General features: G+C 50.6%; 1 protein-coding gene across 1 annotated transcript; it reads right to left on the bottom strand.

The window, feature by feature from the left end:
• Positions 1 to 6,793: 6,793 nt before the first annotated feature.
• LOC125440657 (gametogenetin-like) lies at positions 6,794 to 13,634 on the bottom strand. Its single transcript, XM_048510515.1, has 4 exons — positions 13,495 to 13,634; positions 8,886 to 9,423; positions 7,863 to 8,252; positions 6,794 to 7,026 (listed from the first exon to the last, which is right to left on the bottom strand). The coding sequence occupies exons 1-3, from the start codon at positions 13,632 to 13,634 to the stop codon at positions 8,049 to 8,051; spliced, it is 882 nt and encodes a 293-aa protein (XP_048366472.1). The 3' UTR covers positions 6,794 to 7,026; positions 7,863 to 8,048.
• Positions 13,635 to 21,461: the final 7,827 nt, after the last annotated feature.

Here is a 21,461-nt window from a genome sequence, read left to right as displayed (position 1 = left end):
AATGCCCCCTGGTTCTAGTATTGTGAGAAAGAGAGAGAAATTTCTCTCTGTCAACATTTTCTACCCCATCCATAATTTTATAGACTTCAGTCATATCCCCCCTCAGACGTCTCCTCTCCAAACTAAAGAGTCCCAAACGCTGCAGCCTCTCCTCATAAGGAAGGTGCTCCATTCCTTCAATCATCCTCGTTGCCCTTCTCTGCACTTTTTCTAGTGCATTATTCTGCATGTGCGGAATGAGCCTTTGACTGTCAAAAGTTCGTGCCTTGAAAACCTTATTAGATCTCTAAGGGGCTCCTAGACTCAAATCCAGGTGCCTGAAATACCTGGGGGATTTTTATTTTCACCTTGCTGCAACCAGGGAGGCTTCCATTCAGTAAATGCGAAGCCGGAATCTCTCTCTAGATGAGAACAGGTTAAATTTTTGTTCCTCCCAATTCACTCAAAACATCAAACCCGCTTTCGCGCATGGAGAATCGCACAATTAAAAACCTCTCCCCCGCCTGCTGCACTCTCACAATTCTGCCCCCTAAAAAAATTTGCTCCTCCGGGAAGGATTCAGGCAAAGTTCGGAGGAGACTTGGAAGGTCCAGACTTAGGTAAGTTACAGCGAATGCCTTAAAAATTGATATATTTTGACAAACGCACATTCATGTTGAAAATCCTGGTTGGATTTTTTTTCATTTTTTTTTCCATTTAGCCTTTATTTGGCATAAACAGTATAAAATCACATCTAAATCGCATCAAAATGCAAGCTTGCAACCTATAACAAATGAAGTTGATTCATACATACTGTTGCTTATGGGATATTTCCAGCAGAAAGTTTGCAGCCATTTTACAGAACGTAGCATCAGAATTATTTAATAAGAACAATAGTCTGCTTAGTTCGTCCAGCTCGCTAGGTATCATAGAAAGCAACCTGGAGTATTTGGTTGGATTTTGTCCGTGTTTGAAAATCTCTATTTCCTCACTCGTCAGAGTTCACCAACAAAGGCTGAAAACCAAGTTTAGATTATGAGATTCTAGCAAGTCTCACTGGCTCTAAGTACATTGCAAAACCAAGGCAAGTCCCTTTTACTCGGCACCAATCAAAATAATGCAGCGTTGAGTCCTTCCTCAATTCTTCATCAGGCTAGCAGCAGGCTAGGTGTTAAACACATAAAAGGAATGGGGAACATCAGGGTTTTTTTAAATACTTTACATGGGGTGCCAGCAAAAGAAAGCCCTGATAAATCAGGGGCACAAAACTTCTTTCATGCCCTCCCCCTTAATTTCCAGCCTGATGAAGAGTTATGGAGAATCCCAACATTCATGTGTTGTTTTGTGTTATTTTGGTAATTCCTAACTCCAAAAGGTATCCTCTGTGGTCGATTTGGGTTTTGGAGAGCAACGTTTCCTCGCATATCTCTGAGCGACAATTACAACATCGTCTGACAAATCTGGACTTCAACATACAGAACTTCTTCTTTCCCATATCTGCAACGTCTTCCGGCTGTTGTTGGGACAACAGAGGGTTAACTCGCGTGAAAAGCTGCAGCACAAACAGCACACAGCAGGTATTAAATGACACCAATATGGGAATAACCTCATGTGCACAGCTGAATTCCATGAGTTATCTGGCTTTCAAAGACAGGGTTTGCAGGTAGAATGCCTGCAGGCGGAGTTTTTGGTTATCACGGGCAATAGTTAGCCTAACAGCGGTACTTTTTATTATATAAAGACTTAAAGATCTGTGTTCCTATTTGTATCTGATGAAGGGTGACTCTCAAAAAGAAGAAGAAGAAGAAGAAGAAGAAGAAGAAGAAGAAGAAGAAGAAGAGGAGGAGGAGGAGGAGGAGGAGGAGGAGGAGGAGGAGGAGTTTGGATTTATATCCCCCTTTCTCTCCTGTAAGGAGGCTCAAAGGGGCTTACAAGCTCCTTTCCTTCCCCACTCACAACAAACACCCTGTGAGGTGGGTGGGGCTGAGAGAACGCCAAAGAACTGTGACTAGCCCAAGGTCACCCAGCTGGCATGTGTTGGAGTGCACAAACTAAACCGGTTCACCAGATAAGCCTCCACAGCTCAAGTGGCAGAGTGGGGAATCAAACCTGGTTCTCCAGATTAGAGTGCACCTGCTCTTAACTACTACACCACTGCTGCTCCTAAAAAGCTCATACCCCTACCCCCCCCCCCAAAAAAAAATCTTGTTGGCAATGTTCTCTGTAAGCTGCATCCATGTGTGGCCACTATATTGGTGCCACACAGGTAAGGGGCCACCCGGCAGGGGGAACTTTCACAGGCTACCCAGTTCCACACAGCATAAGAACATAAGAACTAGCCTGCTGGATCAGACCAGAGTCCATCTAGTCCAGCACTCTGCTACTCGCAGTGGCCCACCAGATGCCTTTGGGAGCTCATGTGCAGGAGGTGAAAGCAATGGCCTTCTCCTCATGGCCAAGCTGCTCCTGAGCACCTGGCCCAGCATGGCATTTGCACCCTCAGATCAAGGAGGATCAAGATTGGTAGCCATAGATCGACTTCTCCTCCATAAATTCAAGTCCAAGCCCTTTTTAAAGCTATCCAGGTTAGTGGCCATCACCACCTCCTGTGGCAGCGTATTCCAAACACCAATCACACGTTGCGTGAAGAACTGTTTCCTTTTATTAGTCCTAATCCCCCCCCCCCCAGCATTTTCAATGGATGCCCCCTGGTTCTAGTATTGTGAGAAAGAGAGAAAAATGTCTCTCTGTCAACATTTTCTACCCCATGCATAATTTTATAGACTTCAATCATATCCCCCCTCAGTCGTCTCCTCTCCAAACTAAAGAGTCCCAAACGCTGCAGCATCTTTGGACTTCCACACAGCTCCAGGGAACGCTTCAAGGGGGGGTTGCCTGTTGGTCCCTAAAGTGCCTCACTGGACTCAAGCCTTGGTTTTCCACTACAGACCGACACGGTTCCCCTCCTGAAATTACCTTTACGGTTATGCATCAGATAAAATTATCTTCTCCGATTTACTCCTTGAAAAGGAAAAAAAAAATCCAGCAGCTGGAGGGGGGGGAGAGGTCTCCCCCAACATTCTGGTCTCAGTTTTTTTTCATAACTAAACAAGAAAAAGAAGAAGAAGAAGAAGAAGAAGAAGAAGAAGAAGAAGAAGAAGAAGAAGAAGAAGAAGAAGAGGAGGAGGAGGAGGAGGAGGAGGAGGAGGAGTTTGGATTTATATCCCCCCTTTCTCTCCTGCAGGAGACTCAAAGCAAGCCATAATCTCCTTGCCCTTCCCCCCTCACAACAAACACCCTGTGAGGTAGTGGGGCTGAGAGAGCTCCGAGAAGCCGTGACTAGCCCAAGGTCACCCAGCTGGCGTGTGTGGGAGTGCACAGGCCAATCTGAATTCCCCAGATAAGCCTCCACAGCTCAGGCGGCAGAGCGGGGAATCAAACCCGGTTCTTCCAGATTAGATACACGAGCTCTTAACCTCCTACGCCACTGCTGCTCCTTCATACTGAGTGCCCCCCCCCCGAATTCACAGTAGTGCTAAACCAGCACAATGTTCTTTTGAAAAGCCCCCAAAAGACAGAGACTAGGAGGTTTTTTTGGTATAGCCAAAGCCCGTGGAGAGCTTCAAACCGGAGAGAGACTCGAGTTTCCAAGAGCATTAAAGATGGACTTCCATTTGTGTTATTTATTGATAATCCGGCCAATTTCCTGGCAATGCCCTCCACGTGGCTTCCACAACAGGCGGCGACACAAAAACATCAATACCACTTCAAATAACTGATTCCGCATTTGCTTTACAACTGTCATCTGGGCTGTATCAGAGTTTCCTACAGCAGATCACAAGATTTTTTTTGTAAAAAAACACACACCCTGCTCAGTTAATGTTCACCAGTTTCCTGAAAGAGGTGAAATTAAACAAGAATCCGGGGGTGGCATAAATGGTTGGCCTCTAAGGTACCACTGAGTTTTAGTTTTACGTTGCTAGAACTGCTATTCCTCCTTCGTGACCACAGGGAGGTCGTTGGGGCGGCCAAAAATCCCCCCTGCAGGCATAAGGATGACATTTTTATTCTTCCAAAGAGCTCGGAGCAGCCGACGCAGGTCTCTCCGTCCGCATTTTGTCCTCACAACAACCCTGCAAGGTGGGTGAAGCTGAAAGAGAGAGCCCTACTGGCCCAAGATCACTTGGAATGCTTAATAACACAGTGAACATTTGAATCCAGAATAACATTTGAATCCAGATCTCCAGGAGCCTACCCCGACGCCAAACTAGTTGTCCTTTTTATCACATAGGGTAGCCGTGTTGGTCAGCTGTGAAAGAGCTGGATTTGAGTCCAGAAACCGTGTTTCCCCGAATATAAGACAGTGTCTTATATTAATTTTTGCTCCCAAAGGTGCACTATGTCTTATTTTCAGGGGATGTCTTATTTTTCTGTGTTCTGTTCGTTGGGCATGCTTCCAAACAAAAACTTTGCTATGTCTTACTTTCAGGGGATGCCTTATATTCGCACTTCAGCAAAACCTCTACTATGTCTTATTTTCAGGGGATGTCTTATATTTGGGGAAACAGGGTAGTACCTTACAGCTAACAAGGGATGAACGGAGCTTTGACTCTTGAAACCTTATGTCCCAAAAGTCTCGGTCTCTAAGGTGATACTCCAAACTAGCTCTCGTAGTGGATGAGGAGCGCATGCCATGGTATAGTGGTTGAGAGCAGGTGGGCTCTAATCTGGAGAACCGGGTTCGATTCCCCACTCCTCCACATGAGTGGTGGGCTCTTATCTGGTGGACCAGATTTATTTCCCTGCTCCTGCATATGAAGCCTGCTGGGTCAGACACAGTTCTCTCTGAACTCTCTGAGCCCCACTTGCCTCCCAAGGCGTCCGTTGTGGGGAGAGGGAGGGAAAGGAGTTTGTAAGCCGCTTTGAGAGTTGTCGCAGTACAGGTAGGCAGGGTATAAACCCACCTTCTATCCCATAATCGTCCTACAGTCCTCTACCAAACCTACCCCACTGGCTTACAGTGTGTCCGAGGACCCAGGATTTGTAGAAAGGACCATTGTCCCTACCAGCTTATGGGCTGATGCTACTCCAAAGTAGTCCCATGCCCCCCAAATAGGGCAATTTTGGCTTTCAAGGACTCCAGCTCAGCCTAGCACTGAACTTCACCTGGGGGAGCTGGATTCGGATTCGGGATCCCTGCAGCCCCCTCAGAAGAAGAGGGAGCCCGCTTTAAGTAGGAGTCTGTCCTCGGCGCGGAAAATGCCCTCAAGTCACGGCCGACTTGCAGGCACCTCGTGGGTTTTTGGAGCCAGAGGTGAACAGAGAGGGCTTGCCGTTCCCTGCCTCTGCGTAGCGACTCTCTGCTTCCTTGGTGATTTCCCATCCAAGTACGCACCAGGTCCTACCCTGCCAACCCTCTGAGATTGGGCTAGCTTGGACTATCCAGCCCGGGGGCTGTCTGTGCTGACAGAACTGTCAAGCAGAATAGTGCACTTTCACAATTGTTTGCAAGTGGATTTTGCTGTCCCGCACACCTGCAAAGTGCATTGAAAGTGGACTGAAAGTGCGTTATTCTGCCTGTCTGTGCAGCTTGGCTGGGCGAGGCAGGGGGAATACTAAAGCCCCTCAGCCAAGAAGTCCCTTGCTGCAGCGAGCCCCGGCTGTCAAGGCAGCCCGGTTGCTCCTCGGCAACTTCTTAAGCGGCAAGGGGAACTTTGGATTGCCCAAAGCTTTCACGGCCAGAATCAACCGGCTGCTGTTGGTTTTCCAGGCTGTGTGGCCGTAGCCTGGTAGTTTTTGCTCCTAGCGTTCCGACCCCATCTGTGGCTGCCCCCTTCAGAGCCACGTCACGGTAAGATGCGTTTCTCTCCAGGACACAGCGTGGAGCGGTTGTGTGGTGGGGTATATATTGTGTCCACTGCACAGGAGGGGAACAGCACACTGGGAAATTCTCTCCGCGACACTGTTCCACACAGTCCCTTAGCCAACCTTAGCCAATTCTCTCCGCGACACTGTTCCACCCATCTCACCGTGGTGTGCCTCCGAAGATGCCAGCCACGGAGACGGGCAAAACGTTAGGAGAAAAAAACTACCAGACCATACAGCCCGGAAAACCTTTAACAGCCAAGGGAGACTATTTACTTCTCACCGGCTTCCTCGGGCATCAAACCAAGCACAAATATGCTACTAAATTTTCATCAGTTGGCAACTACAACTTGCACGCAGACTTGGCAAGCTGATATCTTCTGCGTTAACTGCTGTACGGTCTCCAAAGTCCCCAGCACAGAAAGATTTTCCCAACTGGAGGTGTCTGGGACAGAACTGCAGACCTGTTGCATTCAAAGAATATGCTCTACTGCGGCACATGGCCTGTTTTAATAAGCGCTGATTCCCTTCGTTCACACGTTCATCTGGGGCATCTTTCACCTGGGAAAAAGCTCCACTAACTTCAAGGGAACGGAACCCGAGACAATTGTAGCTTTATAGTGCCAGCCTAAACAAATCTACTCAGAGGGGCTTATATAGCACTCACAGGATCGGCCACCAAGTAAAATACCTGCCTCACAAGGCTGTTGGGGCAACGAGTTCAAGAAGCGACATCCAGGCACGTTTCAATGCTGAACTAAAAGAAAGATACCCCAGTTTAACTCAGCTAACCTTTGGGGGGCAGCAAGTCCTAAAACAGATGTTTGAAAATCCTGTTGCCTACAGCGGATTAGGGCTCTGGGTGCCGGACAACAATTTTAAACCTGCAGTTATGTATCACGTTCGGGAGGCCGTTAATTCACTGGGTCTCCATTAACTGATGGTACACACCCCACACACGTACCGCAGGAAGTAAAATGTCATGCTTATCTCTCTCACTTCGCTAAGCTCATTGGTTTGTTGGGGGTAAGGGGGAGATCAGAATACGTCAAGATGAAGAAGAGATCCCAGAGTTGAAATCTGGGTTGTTTCCCCGCTTTCAGTACCTACAGATGCTAATTTTGGAATGCCACACTATGTTCTCCCCTGCCACAGATGTAAAAACTGTTGCCGCAGTCGGTTCTGCAGTAGGAAACACAAAATATTGACAGAGGAATCACCTTTAGTGGAACACCTTAGGGTGGACCGAAGCTGGAACAACTTTCCAAGTAACACCACACTCTACATCAGTCCAAGAAATAGACACAATGTACAGGTAACAATAAACTAAAGGCGAGGGGCCGGGGCGGGGGGGGGAGTGAATCAGGTACTAAGGTTGAAAGTCCCTACATCAGTCTAAGAAATAGACACAATGTACAGGTAACGATAAACTAAAGGCGTGGGGTCAGGGGGAAAGTGAATCAGGTACTAAGGTTGAAAGTCCCTACATCAGTCTAAAAAATAGCACAATGTACAGGTAACAATAAACTAAAGGCGTGGGGTCAGGGGGAAAGTGAATCAGGTACTAAGGTTGAAAGTCCCTACATCAGTCTAAGAAATAGATACAATGTACAGATAACAATAAACTAAAGGCAAGGGGCGGAGGGGGAGTGAATCAGGTATTAAGGTTGAAAGTCCCCACATCAGTCTAAAAAATAGCACAATGTACAGGTAACAATAAACTAAAGACGTGGGGTAGAGGGAAAAGTGAAATCAGGTACTAAGGTTGAAAGTTTTTTTTCATTTGAAAAAAAAAACACCCCACGCAAAAGATGCTGTTTCGAGCGAAAAAGCACCGCTGGAACATTTCGCAGTGGAAAGTGCCGGAGCCAGACAGCTCCGGCACATTTGTAAATACCAAGCGGCAAAAATATGCATGTAACTTTGAGAAAAGTCGACGCAAGATCCTGACCCGCTGGGAGAGGAAGCGTCCCCGGGGCGTAGGAAACAATTGCTCAAAGAACAACAGAGTGACTTACCCGAAGGTAGGCAGAGCTTAACACGGAACAGCAGAAGACCAGTCCCAAGCTTTGATAGACCAGGTAGGATCCCATAGCCAAGAGGGGCTCTTTTGCAACATCCAAGGGGTCTTCTCAGCTGCAGCAGCCTGCAGAGACGGGCCGCCCGGGGCTGCTAGTCCACCCGCTGCCACCCTCGCCACGGGGTTAGCCGGAAAGGCAGAAGGTGGGGACGGAGGCCAAACCTTTGCCCCGTTTTCTCATGGCTGAAGGTCCACGTTGGGGCAGGAGCGTGGCCTGGGGGGCGGAGAGCCCAAGAGGTCCATGGGTCTCCCCCGCGGGCGCAGCAGCAGCAGCAGCAGCAATCTCAGCTCCCGGCGGCCGCCTGGTTCCCGCACATCTGTCCCCGAGCTGAAAAAAAATCACATCCATATGTCAAAACTGCCAATCCGTTTCCCCTTTTTTTTTTCTCTCCACGAGGCGGGGTGTGTCGGGCTTGGGGGGGGGGGCGTTCTCATCGTGCCTCTGACAAAAGGCAAACAGGCTGGCCGAAGGGGGAGGCGGGGAGAAGGGGGAGGTTGTGGGGGGGGGGAGGGAGGGAGCTGGAAACCACCAAATGTATTTTTAGCTCCCCTAATGTTAGGCTGGAACTTGCAGGGAAGATTTTTTTTCTCTCCGCTTTTTGCAAACCAGGAGTTTGGATTGGGGGGGGGGCAGCCGTTCCCTACCGACTCCCCCCCCTTTGCAAAAAAAGGATGCCTCCCCCCTCCTCAAAAAGCACCCTGGGAGCCTTGTGGGGGGGGGAGAGGAGGGGGGTCCCCTTCCCTGGATTCTCGGATCTGAACTGGCCTCGGCTGGACTTCAGGAGGAATCGAAGAAGCCAGATTTTTTTTTTTGGGAGGGGGGGGGGCGTTCCGCCTTCTTCTTTCCAGCCAGTTTGGAACAGCCGAGAGGACCGCGATCCCGCACACCTTTGGGGGGGGGGGGTCACAACTGGGCGGAACCTCCCCCTCCCCTCCAGAAATGACCACTCTTTGCACTTACTCTAGAGGAGAGGCGAGCCCGTCCTCTGGGCGCCGCGCTGGGAAGGAGGGCAGGTAGGCCAGCTGGGGGGAAGCGGAAAGCTGGCGGCGTCTCCTCCTGCGGAGCCTTCGGATCGGGTCCCGGACCTCCCTGGCGGCCCCGACCCGCGGAGCGTCTCTTTACTGGCCAGGAGGGGCTGGGGGGGAGCGGAGGGGGCGCGCGTCCGGGGCCATGCAGCTCGTTGCATGCCCGGGGGAGAGGCGCTGCTTTCCAGCGGCCGGCATCCCGGAAGGTGGCAAGCCGGCCCCGGGGGGCTGCGCGATCCCTTCCCACGCCCCTCCCTCTTCCCTCCCTGCCTTCCTGGGGAGAAATGCCGGCTCGCCCCGGGGCACGATCGCCGCCCGCCCGCCCGTTGCATGCAGGCGGCTGCCAGGGACGCCCAGCCCGGTCCCCGCCCTCCCTCCTCCCCGGCGCCGGTTCGATCCCCGGTAGGGCTCCTCGGGAGTAAAAGCCCCCGCCGGGCGTCGCTTTTTGCAGAGGAACCGGCGACAGCAGCGATCTCGCCCCAATTCGGGGAGGGGGTTTATTCGCGAGTAAACCGGCGGCGCCAGCTAGCTAGCCCTGCGCGGGTTTACTCGGAAGTCAGCCCGATGACCTGCGCGCAGGGGGGGGAGCTCTCTCGCCGAGGAGTCTGCTCGACTTCTTACTCGCGAGTAAGCAGCTCCGAGCGCTGTCTCTTTGCAACGGGTGGGGAGGAGGTGGAGGGCGAGGATCGGGAGCCGGGGAGCGTTTACTTGGGAGTAAGTGCCACTGGAATGCAGGAGGGCGTGTGTTTACTAGGGAGTGTGTTTTACTCGGGAGTAAGTTCCGCCGACGTGCCTCACGGGGAAGCCTTGCGGGCCCCCGTGCTAATTTACTCGTAAGGTGTCCCCCAGCATGCCAAGAGGGGAGGATCCCCCCCCCCCCCAAGTCTCAAAAGGCATCTGGGTCCTTTGGCGATCCCTCCCGGCTTAAGCGCGTCTCCGCTAACACTTTAAAACTTGGCGCAGCAAATAGCGCCGGAGAAGCGGGGTATAAATGTTTGGCTGCCCCTAATCAATAAGAGAGGTTTTTTTGGCTTTATATCCCCCCTTCCTCTCCTGCAGGAGACTCAAAGGGGCTGACAATCTCCTTGCCCTTCCCCCCTCACAACAAACACCCTGTGAGGTGGGTGGGGCTGAGAGAGCTCCGAGAAGCTGTGACTAGCCCAAGGTCACCCAGCTGGCGTGTGTGGGAGTGTGTACAGGCTAATCTGAATTCCCCAGAGAAGCCTCCACAGCTCAGGCGGCAGAGCGGGGAATCAAACCCGGTTCCTCCCGATTAGATACACCAGCTCTTAACCTCCTAGGCCACTGCTGCTCCTTAAGCGAATCAACTGATCAGTCATTCTTTGGGTCTCCCCCTCTCGCCTTGGCCACGGAGCACCCCGAAGTGAGACCCGCGTCACTCCCAGGGAAGCGCTCATAGGGACGCCTGGAAGCAATGAATGAATGGAGCCCTTCAGACTCCCTGCCTGGAAAAACGCCCCCAACGGTTCGCCCGCGGGGACGCGAGTGGCGCCCGGCGCCTGCCCGGGCCAGCAGAAAAGGCAGCGTGGCCAGCGCCCCATTGGCTGGCCGGGGCCCTCACGTGACCCGCGGGCAGGCAACCGCAAGGCCGGGTTGGCCACACCCCCACCCCACCCCCAGAAACGGTGGTGGGATGGGGGCGCGCCCGGGAGCATGCGGGCTCTAGCGGGCGATGGGGCTGCAGCCGGGTTCTGCTGCGCAGGCTTTTTGGGAACAGGGCAGATGAGTTTGGGACAAGCTATGGGTCAGTTTCTTCTTCTTCTTCTTCTTCTTCTTCTTCTTCTTCTTCTTCTTCTTCTTCTTCTTCTTCTTCTTCTTCTTCTTCTTCTTTTCCTTCCTCTCCTTCCTCCTCCTCTTCTTCTTCTTCTTCCTCTTCTTCTCCTCTTCTCTCCTCTTCTCTTCTTATTTCTCTCCTTCTTCCTCTTCTTCTTCTTCCTCTCCTTCCTCCTCTTCCTCTTCCTCTCCTTCTTCCTCTTCCTCTTCTCCTTCCTCTCCTTCCTCTCCTTCCTCCTCTTCCTCTCCTTCCTCCTCTTTTCTTCCTCTTCTTCCTCCTCTTCTTCTCCTCTTTTCTTCTTCTTCTTTCTCTTCTTCTTCTTCTTTTCTTCTTCTTCTTCTTCTTCTTTTCTTCTTTTCTTCTCCTCCTCCTCCTCCGTAAAAAAAGCCCCTAATGGAAAGGAGAGCTGGCTGCATTTTTCATATGTGTGTGACTTGAGAAAGGAAAAAAAAATCCCCCTTTGCTTTGAAATCGATAGCCGGGTATTTTTAAACCGACATATTTTTGCAATTCCGAGTGCCGTGGGAGAGAGGGGAAGGGGGTCGGGCGGTGGCTCTCGGAGAACCGCAAATGTGTCTATTTCCAGCCAGGGCAGCCTAAATAAATATGTACTTAAGAACCGGGGAGCTGCTGCAGATAAGAGACCTCAGTGCCCAGGCTGCAGCCTTCCAAAACCGCTTGCTCTAGAGAAGCCCCTCTTACGTCAATGCCACGTATCCAGGCCTCACCGCTCAAGTGGTGTTGTGGGTTGGGATGGAAAGACTTGGCTTCCACTATTCCAGCTTTGAGGGCTGGCCTTTCTTAATTTAAACCACCTTGCAGGGTTGTTGTGGGGCCTCAGTAGGGGATAATGCCATAGAACCCACCTTTTCCTTATGCAGACCGTAACCCAGTAACCCAACCCAACAGAGCAGTCATTTTCTCCCAGAGAACTGGTCTTGGTTGCCCGGAGGTCAGCTGTAACAGTGAGAGCTCCAGGTGCCACCAGGAAGTTGGCAAACCGAATTCCTGGCCATACCTGTAACAGTACAGCAGGATCCTAAGACGATGCCTGATTCAACAAGTGGTTTTCAGTCCTCCCAAAACAAAAGCCACAACAAAAGAAACAAATTCCTCCCCCCACCCCCGCAAAAGCTATTAGCAAATCCAGGCAGATTTAATTAACTAATCTATTAACATTTGCAGTTCATTAAATTGAGGTTTCTTTAATAGGATGAACGTCCTAATCAGAAACGTGCAATCTCTGCCTGAGGAAATTCAGATCGGAGGAGTCGATTCCCCTCCCCACCTCCGTTTGGTGTCCCTGTTTCTTCTTCCTCTCCTCTCTTTGTTATCTGTCTGTCCCCAGCTGTTAAATTTAGTCCACCAGGGTGGGAAAAGATTATTGGTAGAGTTCCCCCAGTGGCACAGTTGCCCGAAACAGCACCCTGGTCCGCCTTCTATGGCAGCCAAGAAAGCCGATGCAATTCTAGGATGCATCAATAAGAGTACAGTGCCTAGAACGAGGGAAGTAATTGTACCACTCTACTCTTCATTGGTCAGACCTCACCTAGGGTGATTCCGCACACGAGTAAAATAGGTTCGACCCAGTTCCCCGAGAAGGGTACTAACCTAGGTCAAAGCCATTGTTGTTCCCCACTGCAACCAGCTTGATCTCAGCTCGGAGGGCGGAATCATCCTGTGCTTCTTCGCCGCTCCGTTCCGATTGGCTACTGTTCTACAGCCATGTTCCGTCTATCCCCACACAGGTTACTAAAAAAACTGCCACAGGAATGGAGGGACGAAGGTGGTGTTTTTTGATTGGCCAGCTGTACGCATGCCCGAAACACTCAGCTGTGATTGGCTGAATGGGGGACTCCTGGCACCAGAGATTCCGCACTTTACTGGAATCGAGCTGAGTTCGAGCGGGGTTCCCTGAAAAAGTAGTCGTCCCCAACTGGAGTCGGAAATTTGACCTTTACACGGGGCGAAGCTGGTACAAAACCACGTCGATCCCAGTGGCTGTGCGGAGCACTTAGGTCGAACGCATCTCGAACTTAGGTCGATAACGCAAGTGCGGAATCGACCCTAGAGTACAGTGTTCAGTTCTGGGCACTGCAATTTAAGAAAGGTATTGACAAGCTGGAATGGGTCCAGAGGAGGGCAACCAAAATGGTCAAAGGTCTGGAATCCATGCCTTATGAAGAGAGGCTTAGGGGAACTGGGGATGTTTAATCTGGAGAAGCGAAGGTTAAGGGGGGACACGATAGCCATGTTTCAATATTTGAAGGGATGCCATGTTGAAGAGGGAGCAAGCTTGTTTTCTGCGGTTCCAGAGACTAGGACCAGGAGTAATGGGTTCAAGATGAAGGAAAAGAGGCTCTACCTTAACAGTTGGAAATACTTCCTGACCGTCAGAGCTGTTTGACAGTGGAATGCACTACCTCAGAGTGTGGTGGAGTCTCCTTCTTTGGAGGTTTTTAAACCGAGGCTGGATGAACATATGTCGGGAGTGCTTTGATTGTGTGTCCCTGCATTGCAGGGGGTTGGACTGGATGGCCATTGGGGTCTCTTCCCACTCTATGATTCTCCATTTGGAGTTTGGGAGCACGCGTGCACTTGAATGCCAAACTGGCCAGCATTTTTCTGGGATTGCTCTGCCCCACCCCAAACTCCACAGGGAGCAGAGCAGGACGGATCTGCTTGATGCTGGACTCATCTTGTCCAGATCCAACTTTGAAACGGCAAGGTTTGGGCCTGCAGTTTAAACCTTAAGCCAGCCACGCTGAGCCCAGCATGGAACTGAGCAATTGGGCTGGCCGGCTTCAGCTTTATACTGTTGGCTCCGCCCCCAAGCTCCACCTGATGTGCCCGCTCACATGACCTGCCCTGGGGCTGCAGCCCCCTCATGTCCGCCCCTCGTTACGCCACTGGTGGCAGTTCCAGGTTGGGAAATTCCTGGAGATTTCAGAGAAGGAGGTGGGACTTAGGGAAAAGAGGGCCACACATTCTCCGGGGGAATTGATCTTTGTGGTTTGGAGCTCAGCTGTAATTCTGAGAAAGCTAACAGCAAAAATATAATGGGTGGTGGGTTGTGATTTTTCTGTTTTGTGTGGTTTCTGGGCTGTATGGTCGTGTTCCAGTAGCATTTTCTCCTGACGTTTCGCCTGCATCTGTGGCTGGCATCTTCAGAGGATCCTCTGAAACGTCAGGAGAAAATGCTACTGGAACACGACCATACAGCCCAGAAACCCCACAACACCCCAGTGATTCCAGCCGTGAAAGCCTTCGACAATACATTTGTATGTTTTGTTTGTCTGTTTTATGTGTGACGAAATAAAATCTTTTAACATTCTTGATAAAAACATTCTTGATAATATTATTGATAAAAAAAATCTCACTTTCCCCTTGTTTTAACAGTCCTTCATCTCCAAAACCCTTAACACGTTTCAGACATTAAAAAAACAGCCTTTAAATTCCCTTCCCATCAAAACTCTTTTGAACAATTATACAAAACACCCCAAGACCCAAACGCAATGCATTTGAAGAAGAAGAAGAAGAGTTTGGATTTATATCCCCCCTTTCTCTCCTGCAGGAGACTCAAAGGGGCTTACAATCTCCTTGCCCTTCCCCCCTCACAACAAACACCCTGTGAGGTAGGTGGGGCTGAGAGAGCTCCGAGAAGCTGTGACTAGCCCAAGGTCACCCAGCTGGCGTGTGTGGGAGTGCTCAGGCTAATCTGAATTCCCCAGATAAGCCTCCACAGCTCAGGCGACAGAGCTGGGAATCAAACCCGGTTCCTCCAGATTAGATACACAAGCTCTTAACCTCCTACGCCACTGCTGCTCATTTGAGAACATGAATAAACATGGAACGAAGCAACAGGATTGTACAGTTTTGTTTCGGTCTGGATGTGACTAAAGCGGTCCTAAGTTGTCCTAATTTTAAAATGTGTTTCTTTGTGTGTTTTTACACGCTCTGTTTTGTGCAGCGTCAGCCGCCTTGCGCTCTGCGAAGAAGAAAGGCAGCTAGCAGATGTTTTAAATAAACACACACTTATGACGGTGCTGCAATTTTTTTGGGGTGTGCATGTTTTTCTCACTGATGCCTGTATGCGCCGCTGCGCCTGGGTGTGAGGACGCATAAAAAGAATGCCCATCCGAGTGGGGAGAGGCAGCGGAAGCATCCCTCCCCTCAATTCAATTCATTTCAGCTCGACCACCGAGGGCTTTTGAAGCCCAGTTCTGACAGGGCCAGGCCAATTTCCCAAGTCCCCAGCTATATATAGTAGGAAGAGCTGTGCGCAGCGAGGGGGTCGAGAATCCAACACGGCGCAGGCTCTTAAAAAGGAAGAAAGGGTGTGTGGGGGAGAGAGAATTGATCCTCTATGCTGCCCAGAGCAGTAACTCCTTTATGTTAAATAAGGTTTTTCGGCAGCCAAAGAGCCCTAGACGCTCACTGGGCCTCGGCTGCTCTTACGCTATGTTTGCTGATATATTTTTAGACGGTCAGCTGCAAGACGTCCAAACCAGCAACAAGGCCTCAAGGAAGGGGTGCCTCGACGGAGGGGGAAGCTCACGGGCCCCCGTTGGTCACAGGACTTGACCACTACTCTGTTCAATTATTAAAGATTGATGATCTTCCCAAATTGCTGGCGCCCTGCCCACGCTCGGCTCTGGTCTCTGCTCCCCTCCCTTCCTCCGTTTCCAACTCCTGCTAGATGAAAAGGCTTCTAGGAACGAAGAACTTTTCCGAATCACATCCGCTCGGGATAGCCGGAGACGTCACGCGTCGGACGCCTGGATCAGCCAAGACGCCAGTTCCAGATCAGAAGCTCGGCGCGTAAAAACTCAGCGCGTGAATTCCGTCATTGGGGCAGATTAAGATTTGTGGCTGGTGTGGTGCCGAGTGTTAGTCGCAGACGGGGAAACCTGGGTGCAAACCTCTCAGCCATAAAGCTAACTGGGACACCTTGAGCCAGAAGTGGGATTGCCAAGAAAGCCCAGCGTTGTGATGCAGAGGCCGGCAATGGCAAATTCTGTATCTAATCTGGAGGAACCGGGTTTGATTCCCAGCTCTGCTGCCTGAGCTGTGGAGGCTTATCTGGGGAATTCAGATTAGCCTGTACACTCCCACACATGCCAGCTGGGTGACCTTGGGCTAGTCATAGCTTCTCGGAGCTCTCTCAGCCCCACCTACCTCACAGGGTGTTTGTTGTGAGAGGGGAAGGGCAAGGAGATTGTAAGCCCATTTGAGTCTCCTACAGGAGAGAAAGGGGGGAATATAAATCCAAACTCCTCCTCCTCCTCCTCCTCTTCTTCTTCTTCTTTCTTCTTCTTCTTCTTCTTCTTCTTCATCTCTTGCCTTGAAAACCCTACGGGGTCAACATAAGTCAACTGTGACTTGGCACAAAAAAAATCTGCCCCCTTGTTTTAATGGTGTGGTAGGGGGCCCACCCTCCCCGCCCCCATCCTTCAGATAACAGAGACTTCCTTTGCACTTTGAGTCAAAGTTTGAGGGTTTTTTTCTGCCGCTGCCAAGTGTTCCACCGGACTGGGCCCTACTCAACCTCTGTTAACTTTGTAATAATTAACTCGGTAAACATCTAGGATTCGACCAACGTCTCTCCTTCCAAGATAAAAGGGAAGGTTAAGAATCCTCTTCCAGGAGAACAAAGGGCAGGCAACAATGCTATTTCGGGCAGATGCAAAAGATATTTCCCTCCAACAGCCGCACGGAGCTATTGATTCTGCTTGGTAGCCGGGCTGCAGGCTTGGCTTAATATTCAGTATTAACTCTTGATGCTGGATGATTTTATGTAATAACTAGCGGGGCCCGGCCACACGTTGCTGTGGCAATTGTCCTTCTCATCACAGTCCGCAACCCACATGGATGTCCATGCAGGTCCAATGATCCGCAGCATAGCCTTTGGGGTGGTCAAATGGAATCCCTCTTTCCCTTTTCAATTCACATTGTTATATGGTGCTGTCATGTTTTTTAGTATAAGGTAACCTTTTCCATTCCACAACGGAACTGTCCAGAGTGCGAATCCCGCTGTCCATGAGGCTGGTTGACACGCACAGTCCTGGCTTGGGGAAGGCAGAACTGGGGCAAGGAGGCTATCCCAGTCAGGCAGCAGAGGCACGGTGGTGAGGCGCTCAGATCGAGGCCAGCTCCCTGGGTTCTTAAAGGGCCATGTGCAAAAGAAGCGGAGGCAGTAGTGTTGGATCGCCCCCACCCCGTGGGTTTTATTAGAAGAAAAAGGCAAACTCCAGCTTGCTTTTAGTAAAAGAGAGCTGTGGTGAATATGGGTGAGGAAGTGGGTAAGTGGTGGTTGGATGTGATGGAGGACAGAGTGAGGTGTGTGAGGATGAGCTGGATGTGTGTTGTGTGGTAGCAGCAGGTAAGACACAGAGAGTGAAAGTTACCTGCGTGTGGGGGGGGGGGAACCCCACCTGACGTCTCACACAGCAAAGTGTGTACGTGTTTCACTTCCACTCGAATTACCTAACAGTATTACCTATTTACTGTTTTAACTGCTCATCTCTGGCCATCTGCGAGAACATCCTAAGCCCTCATCCCAAGCCCTCAGGCCACAGACAGACAGGCTGCACGGACATTCTAAGGGTGACAGTTAAACACGGCCAGCTTCATGGCCTGGTGCCCCAGGAAAAAGATGTTTTACCTGGCTCAGGTATGGACTTTCAGCAATTTGAAGGTTCCATTACCTGCCCGCAACAGGGAGGAACGTCATGTGAAAATTTGGGGGCGATCCGTCCAGCCATTTCGGCGTTAGGGCATGACTAACAAAATCACTGTTAGCTTTTTATATAGATAGATAGTAAATACATCCTCTCTCATGTGCAATATGTAGGAAAATAGCAGGCGCAAGACCAAATAAGAGCTCTCCTTCTGTGGAGTCAGCATGGTGTAGTGGTTCAGAGCAGGTAGATTCTAATCTGGAGAACCGGGTTTGACTCCCCACACCTCCACCTGAGCAGCAGAGACTTATCTGGTGTTTCCACACTCCTGCATTCCTGCTGGGTGACCTTGGGCTAGTCACTGTTCTCTCAGAACTCTCTCAGCCCTACCTACCTCACAAGGTGATGGTTGGCGGGGGCGGGGGAGGGAGGGAGGGAAAGGGGCTGGTGGGCCACCTTGAGTCTCCTTACAGGAGAGAAAGGTAGGATATAAATCCAAACTTTTCTTCTTCTTTTAGATGGAGGGATTTGTTTTATGGAACAGCAGGTTATTACATGAGCCCCTGCTTTCAGTATGAGGTGGTATAGCCCAGGTCTACTACTTATGTATCTATGTGTCACTGTTACCACGCTGCCTGGGTAACTTTTACTCTCCCGGATCAACCAGCTCTCAGCAGTGCAGAGGGACAGAAACAGGACCCAACACAGCGAGAATAGTGAAAAATAAAAATGAGTTTATTGAGATGCTGACCTACATGTCGGCACCTCCAACCACGGCAACTGCAGCTGCTTAGCAGCTTTACAACAACTTTTATACACTTTCTCCCGCCCGGGAGTCTGGGGGAATACAGGACAGCCTACAACCATTCATTTACAGATACACAGCAACCAATTAGAGTCCGGAGGGCTGTCCCTTCTTGAATTTCGCGGCAGAAGCGGGCGAGGCGATGACGTAGGCACAGGCGGGAAAAACACAAAAGAGTCCTTTGGGTGCTCGGGGCCAGGAAACGAAACCTAACGACGACGGCACCCTTATCTGCCTGCTGGTGGGATTAAGGCAGGTGGAGGCGCTTCTTCCGGGGTTCCCTTTTGTCAAATGTCCATTCATGGTTGGAGCAAATGAAAGGGTCGTGCCCAGGTGGAGCAGGGGTAGATTCCTGCCTTGAGCAAAGGAGGTTCCATGCAGATACAAACATAAAACACAACTGCAATTCCTACTTTCTATCTAATACAACTTATTCCTATCTAACTTATAAAGAAATAAAACATAATTTCACCTTTATGAGAACTGGACCACTTCAACTTGAATGTGTGTAAAGTGCCATCAAGTAGAGTGGCTAGATCTCCTGGGATTACAGTTGGCCTCCAACCAGTGGTGGGATCCAAGAATTTTAGTAACAGGTTCCCATGGTGGTGGGATTCAAACTGTGGCATAGCGCCAATGGGGCTGGGCGGGCACGACAGGGGCGTGGCCAGGCATTCCGGGGGTGGGGCATTCCTGGGCGGGGCTGTGGCAAGGACGCAGCCGCTGTGCCGGTCCTTGGGTGGGAAACGAATGCACGCAGGCGCAGGCTGCCATGCACGCCGGTGCACCTCCTGCTAGACTGCTTCAAGTTCTGTGCGCTACTGCTGAGAGGAGGGGCGTAACTAAGGCAAAAATCCCGTGGCAAAATCACCCATTAGTAACCCCCTCTCGGCACACACAAATAATGAGTAACCTACTCTCGGGATCCTGTGAGAACCTGCTGGATCCCACCTCTGATGTATCTATGTGTCACTGTTCCAACTAATTCACGCAGAGGCTTTCAAGGCAAGTGAGAAGCGGAGGTGGTTTGCCATTGCCTTCCTCTGCAGAGTCTTCCTTGGTGGTCTCCCATCCCAATAGCGATCCTGCTTAGCTTCCAAGATCCGCTGCAATTGGGCTAGACTACCCCACTCTATCCCCCATGTCTCCTGAGTACGCTCAAATGTTTGCCAGTTGTGGGAAGCAGGCCAGTTTTTCACGGGTCAGTTCAGCTGTTCATCAACCCCGTTCGCAGCTGTTTGACCAGTTTCGCTGTATTCCTTGCTCACAGCGTAGGGCCGTGCAAATGGCTTTTGGCCCGTGCACATTTTTATGCAGCCTGAATGAGTTCAGTCATGAGATTCTCCACCCAGAACCTGAAACAGAACAGGAGGTTTTGTTTAAATCTGAGGAAGAATTTCCTGACAGTGCATCATGTTCAGTGCGAGAACAGTCTCCCTTATGAGGTGGTGGATTCTATGTTGTTGGAGGGGTTTAGGTTTAATTGACCCAGGTGGCTCCTTCCAACTCAGAAATTGTCCCGAACCGGTCTCTGCACTCGGCAGAGGCCAACTTACTGGTGATCGCTGGCCCCTCAATGATGCGGCTGGCCTCTACCCGGGCCGGAGCCTTTACAGCTCTGGCCCCGGCCTGGTGGAACGCTCTCCCTCCAGCTGTCCGGGCCCTGCGGGACCTTGGCGAGTTCCACAGGGCCTGTAAGACTGAGCTGTTCCGCCGGGCCTTTGGGGAGGCTGGCCGCTGATCGCCCCCCCTCCTTTTATAACATCAGTGGATCCTGCCGTCCCCCCCTCTCTCTTTTTTAGGGGATTTGATTGTAGGTGCCATCGGTTATGCTGATTTAGTGTGCTGTGTTTTAATGGGGTGGGGTTTATTTTATATAGAGCCAAATTAATTAATATTTAACTGATTTTAGTCTTGATTTTATTGTGCTCTATTTATGCTTGTTGTTCACCGCCCTGAGCCCTCCGGGGGAGGGCGGTATATAAATATTAAAAAAAAAATAAAGAAAATAATTCAAAATTCCACTGGGTGGCTCATAGGAAGAGTTCTGAGCTTCAGGTTGGGAATCACCTGGAGATTTTGGTGGGTGGGGCCTGGAGTGGGCGGGGTTTGAGTAGGGGAAAGACATCAGCAGGGGCGTATCTACAAAAAATGGAATCTGGGAGAAGCTCTCAAACGATGCCCGCCCCATTCAGATTTTGCTGTCTGGACGCTCTGTCCCTGTCAATACACCCCAAGATCGCATTAGCCTTTTTTGTCGCCGCAGCACACTGGATGCTCAAATTTAACCTACCGTTCACCTGTACCCCAAGGTCTTGTTTACACCTACACTGTCACTCAGTAGTGTGTCTCTCATCCAGAGAGAAAGGAGGAAAGAGAGAGAAAGTGGAGAGAGAGAGGGAAACAGGGAAAAGAGAGGGAGGGAAGAGAAATGGCGGAAAGAGAGGAAAAATGGATAAGAGAGAGAAAGGGAGGACACACATCCGAATGGCACGCTGTCATACAGTCCACTCTCCAAAGCAGCTGTTAGAAGCAGCAGTGGTGTAGGAGGTTAAGAGCTCATGTATCTAATCTGGAGGAACCGGGTTTGATTCCCCGCTCTGCCACCTGAGCTGTGGAGGCTTATCTGGGGAATTCAGATTAGCCTGGGAACTCCCACACACGCCAGCTGGGTGACCTTGGGCTAGTCACAGCTTCTCGGAGCTCTCTCAGCCCCACCCACCTCACAGGGTGTTTGTTGTGAGGGGGGAAGGGCAAGGAGATTGTCAGCCCCTTTGAGTCTTCTACAGGAGAGAAAGGAGGGATATAAATCCAAACTCTTCTTCTTCTTCTTCTTCTTCTTCTTCTTCTTCTTCTTCTTCTTCTTCTTCTTCTTCTTCTTCTTCTTCTTCTTCTCCTCCTCCTCCTCCTCCTCCTCCTCCTCCTCCTCCTCCTCCTCCTCCTCCTCCTCCTCCTCCTGGTGAACTCACCTCTGTCATGAGGAGATCTCTGTCATGAGGTTGGCCACCCAGGTCAAAGGGACCGTATGACTCCAATTTTGGCCCATCTGGCCCCCAGTTTGTTTCTGGGCCCAGTTCCAGGTCCTGGTGCTGACCTTTGAAGGCCCACATAGTTCGAGACCAGCATAGCCAGGAGGGGAGGGACGGCCTATTAAAGCGAATTAAAAGTATTACATCAAATAAATAAATAAATAGTCTAACGACCGGTTTAGGGTTACCAACCTCCAAGTGG

The sequence above is a fragment of the Sphaerodactylus townsendi genome, linkage group LG11, assembly GCF_021028975.2.
Source record: "Sphaerodactylus townsendi isolate TG3544 linkage group LG11, MPM_Stown_v2.3, whole genome shotgun sequence".
NCBI classification, from domain to species: domain Eukaryota; kingdom Metazoa; phylum Chordata; class Lepidosauria; order Squamata; family Sphaerodactylidae; genus Sphaerodactylus; species Sphaerodactylus townsendi.
This window is presented reverse-complemented; position numbering and strand designations above follow the sequence as displayed.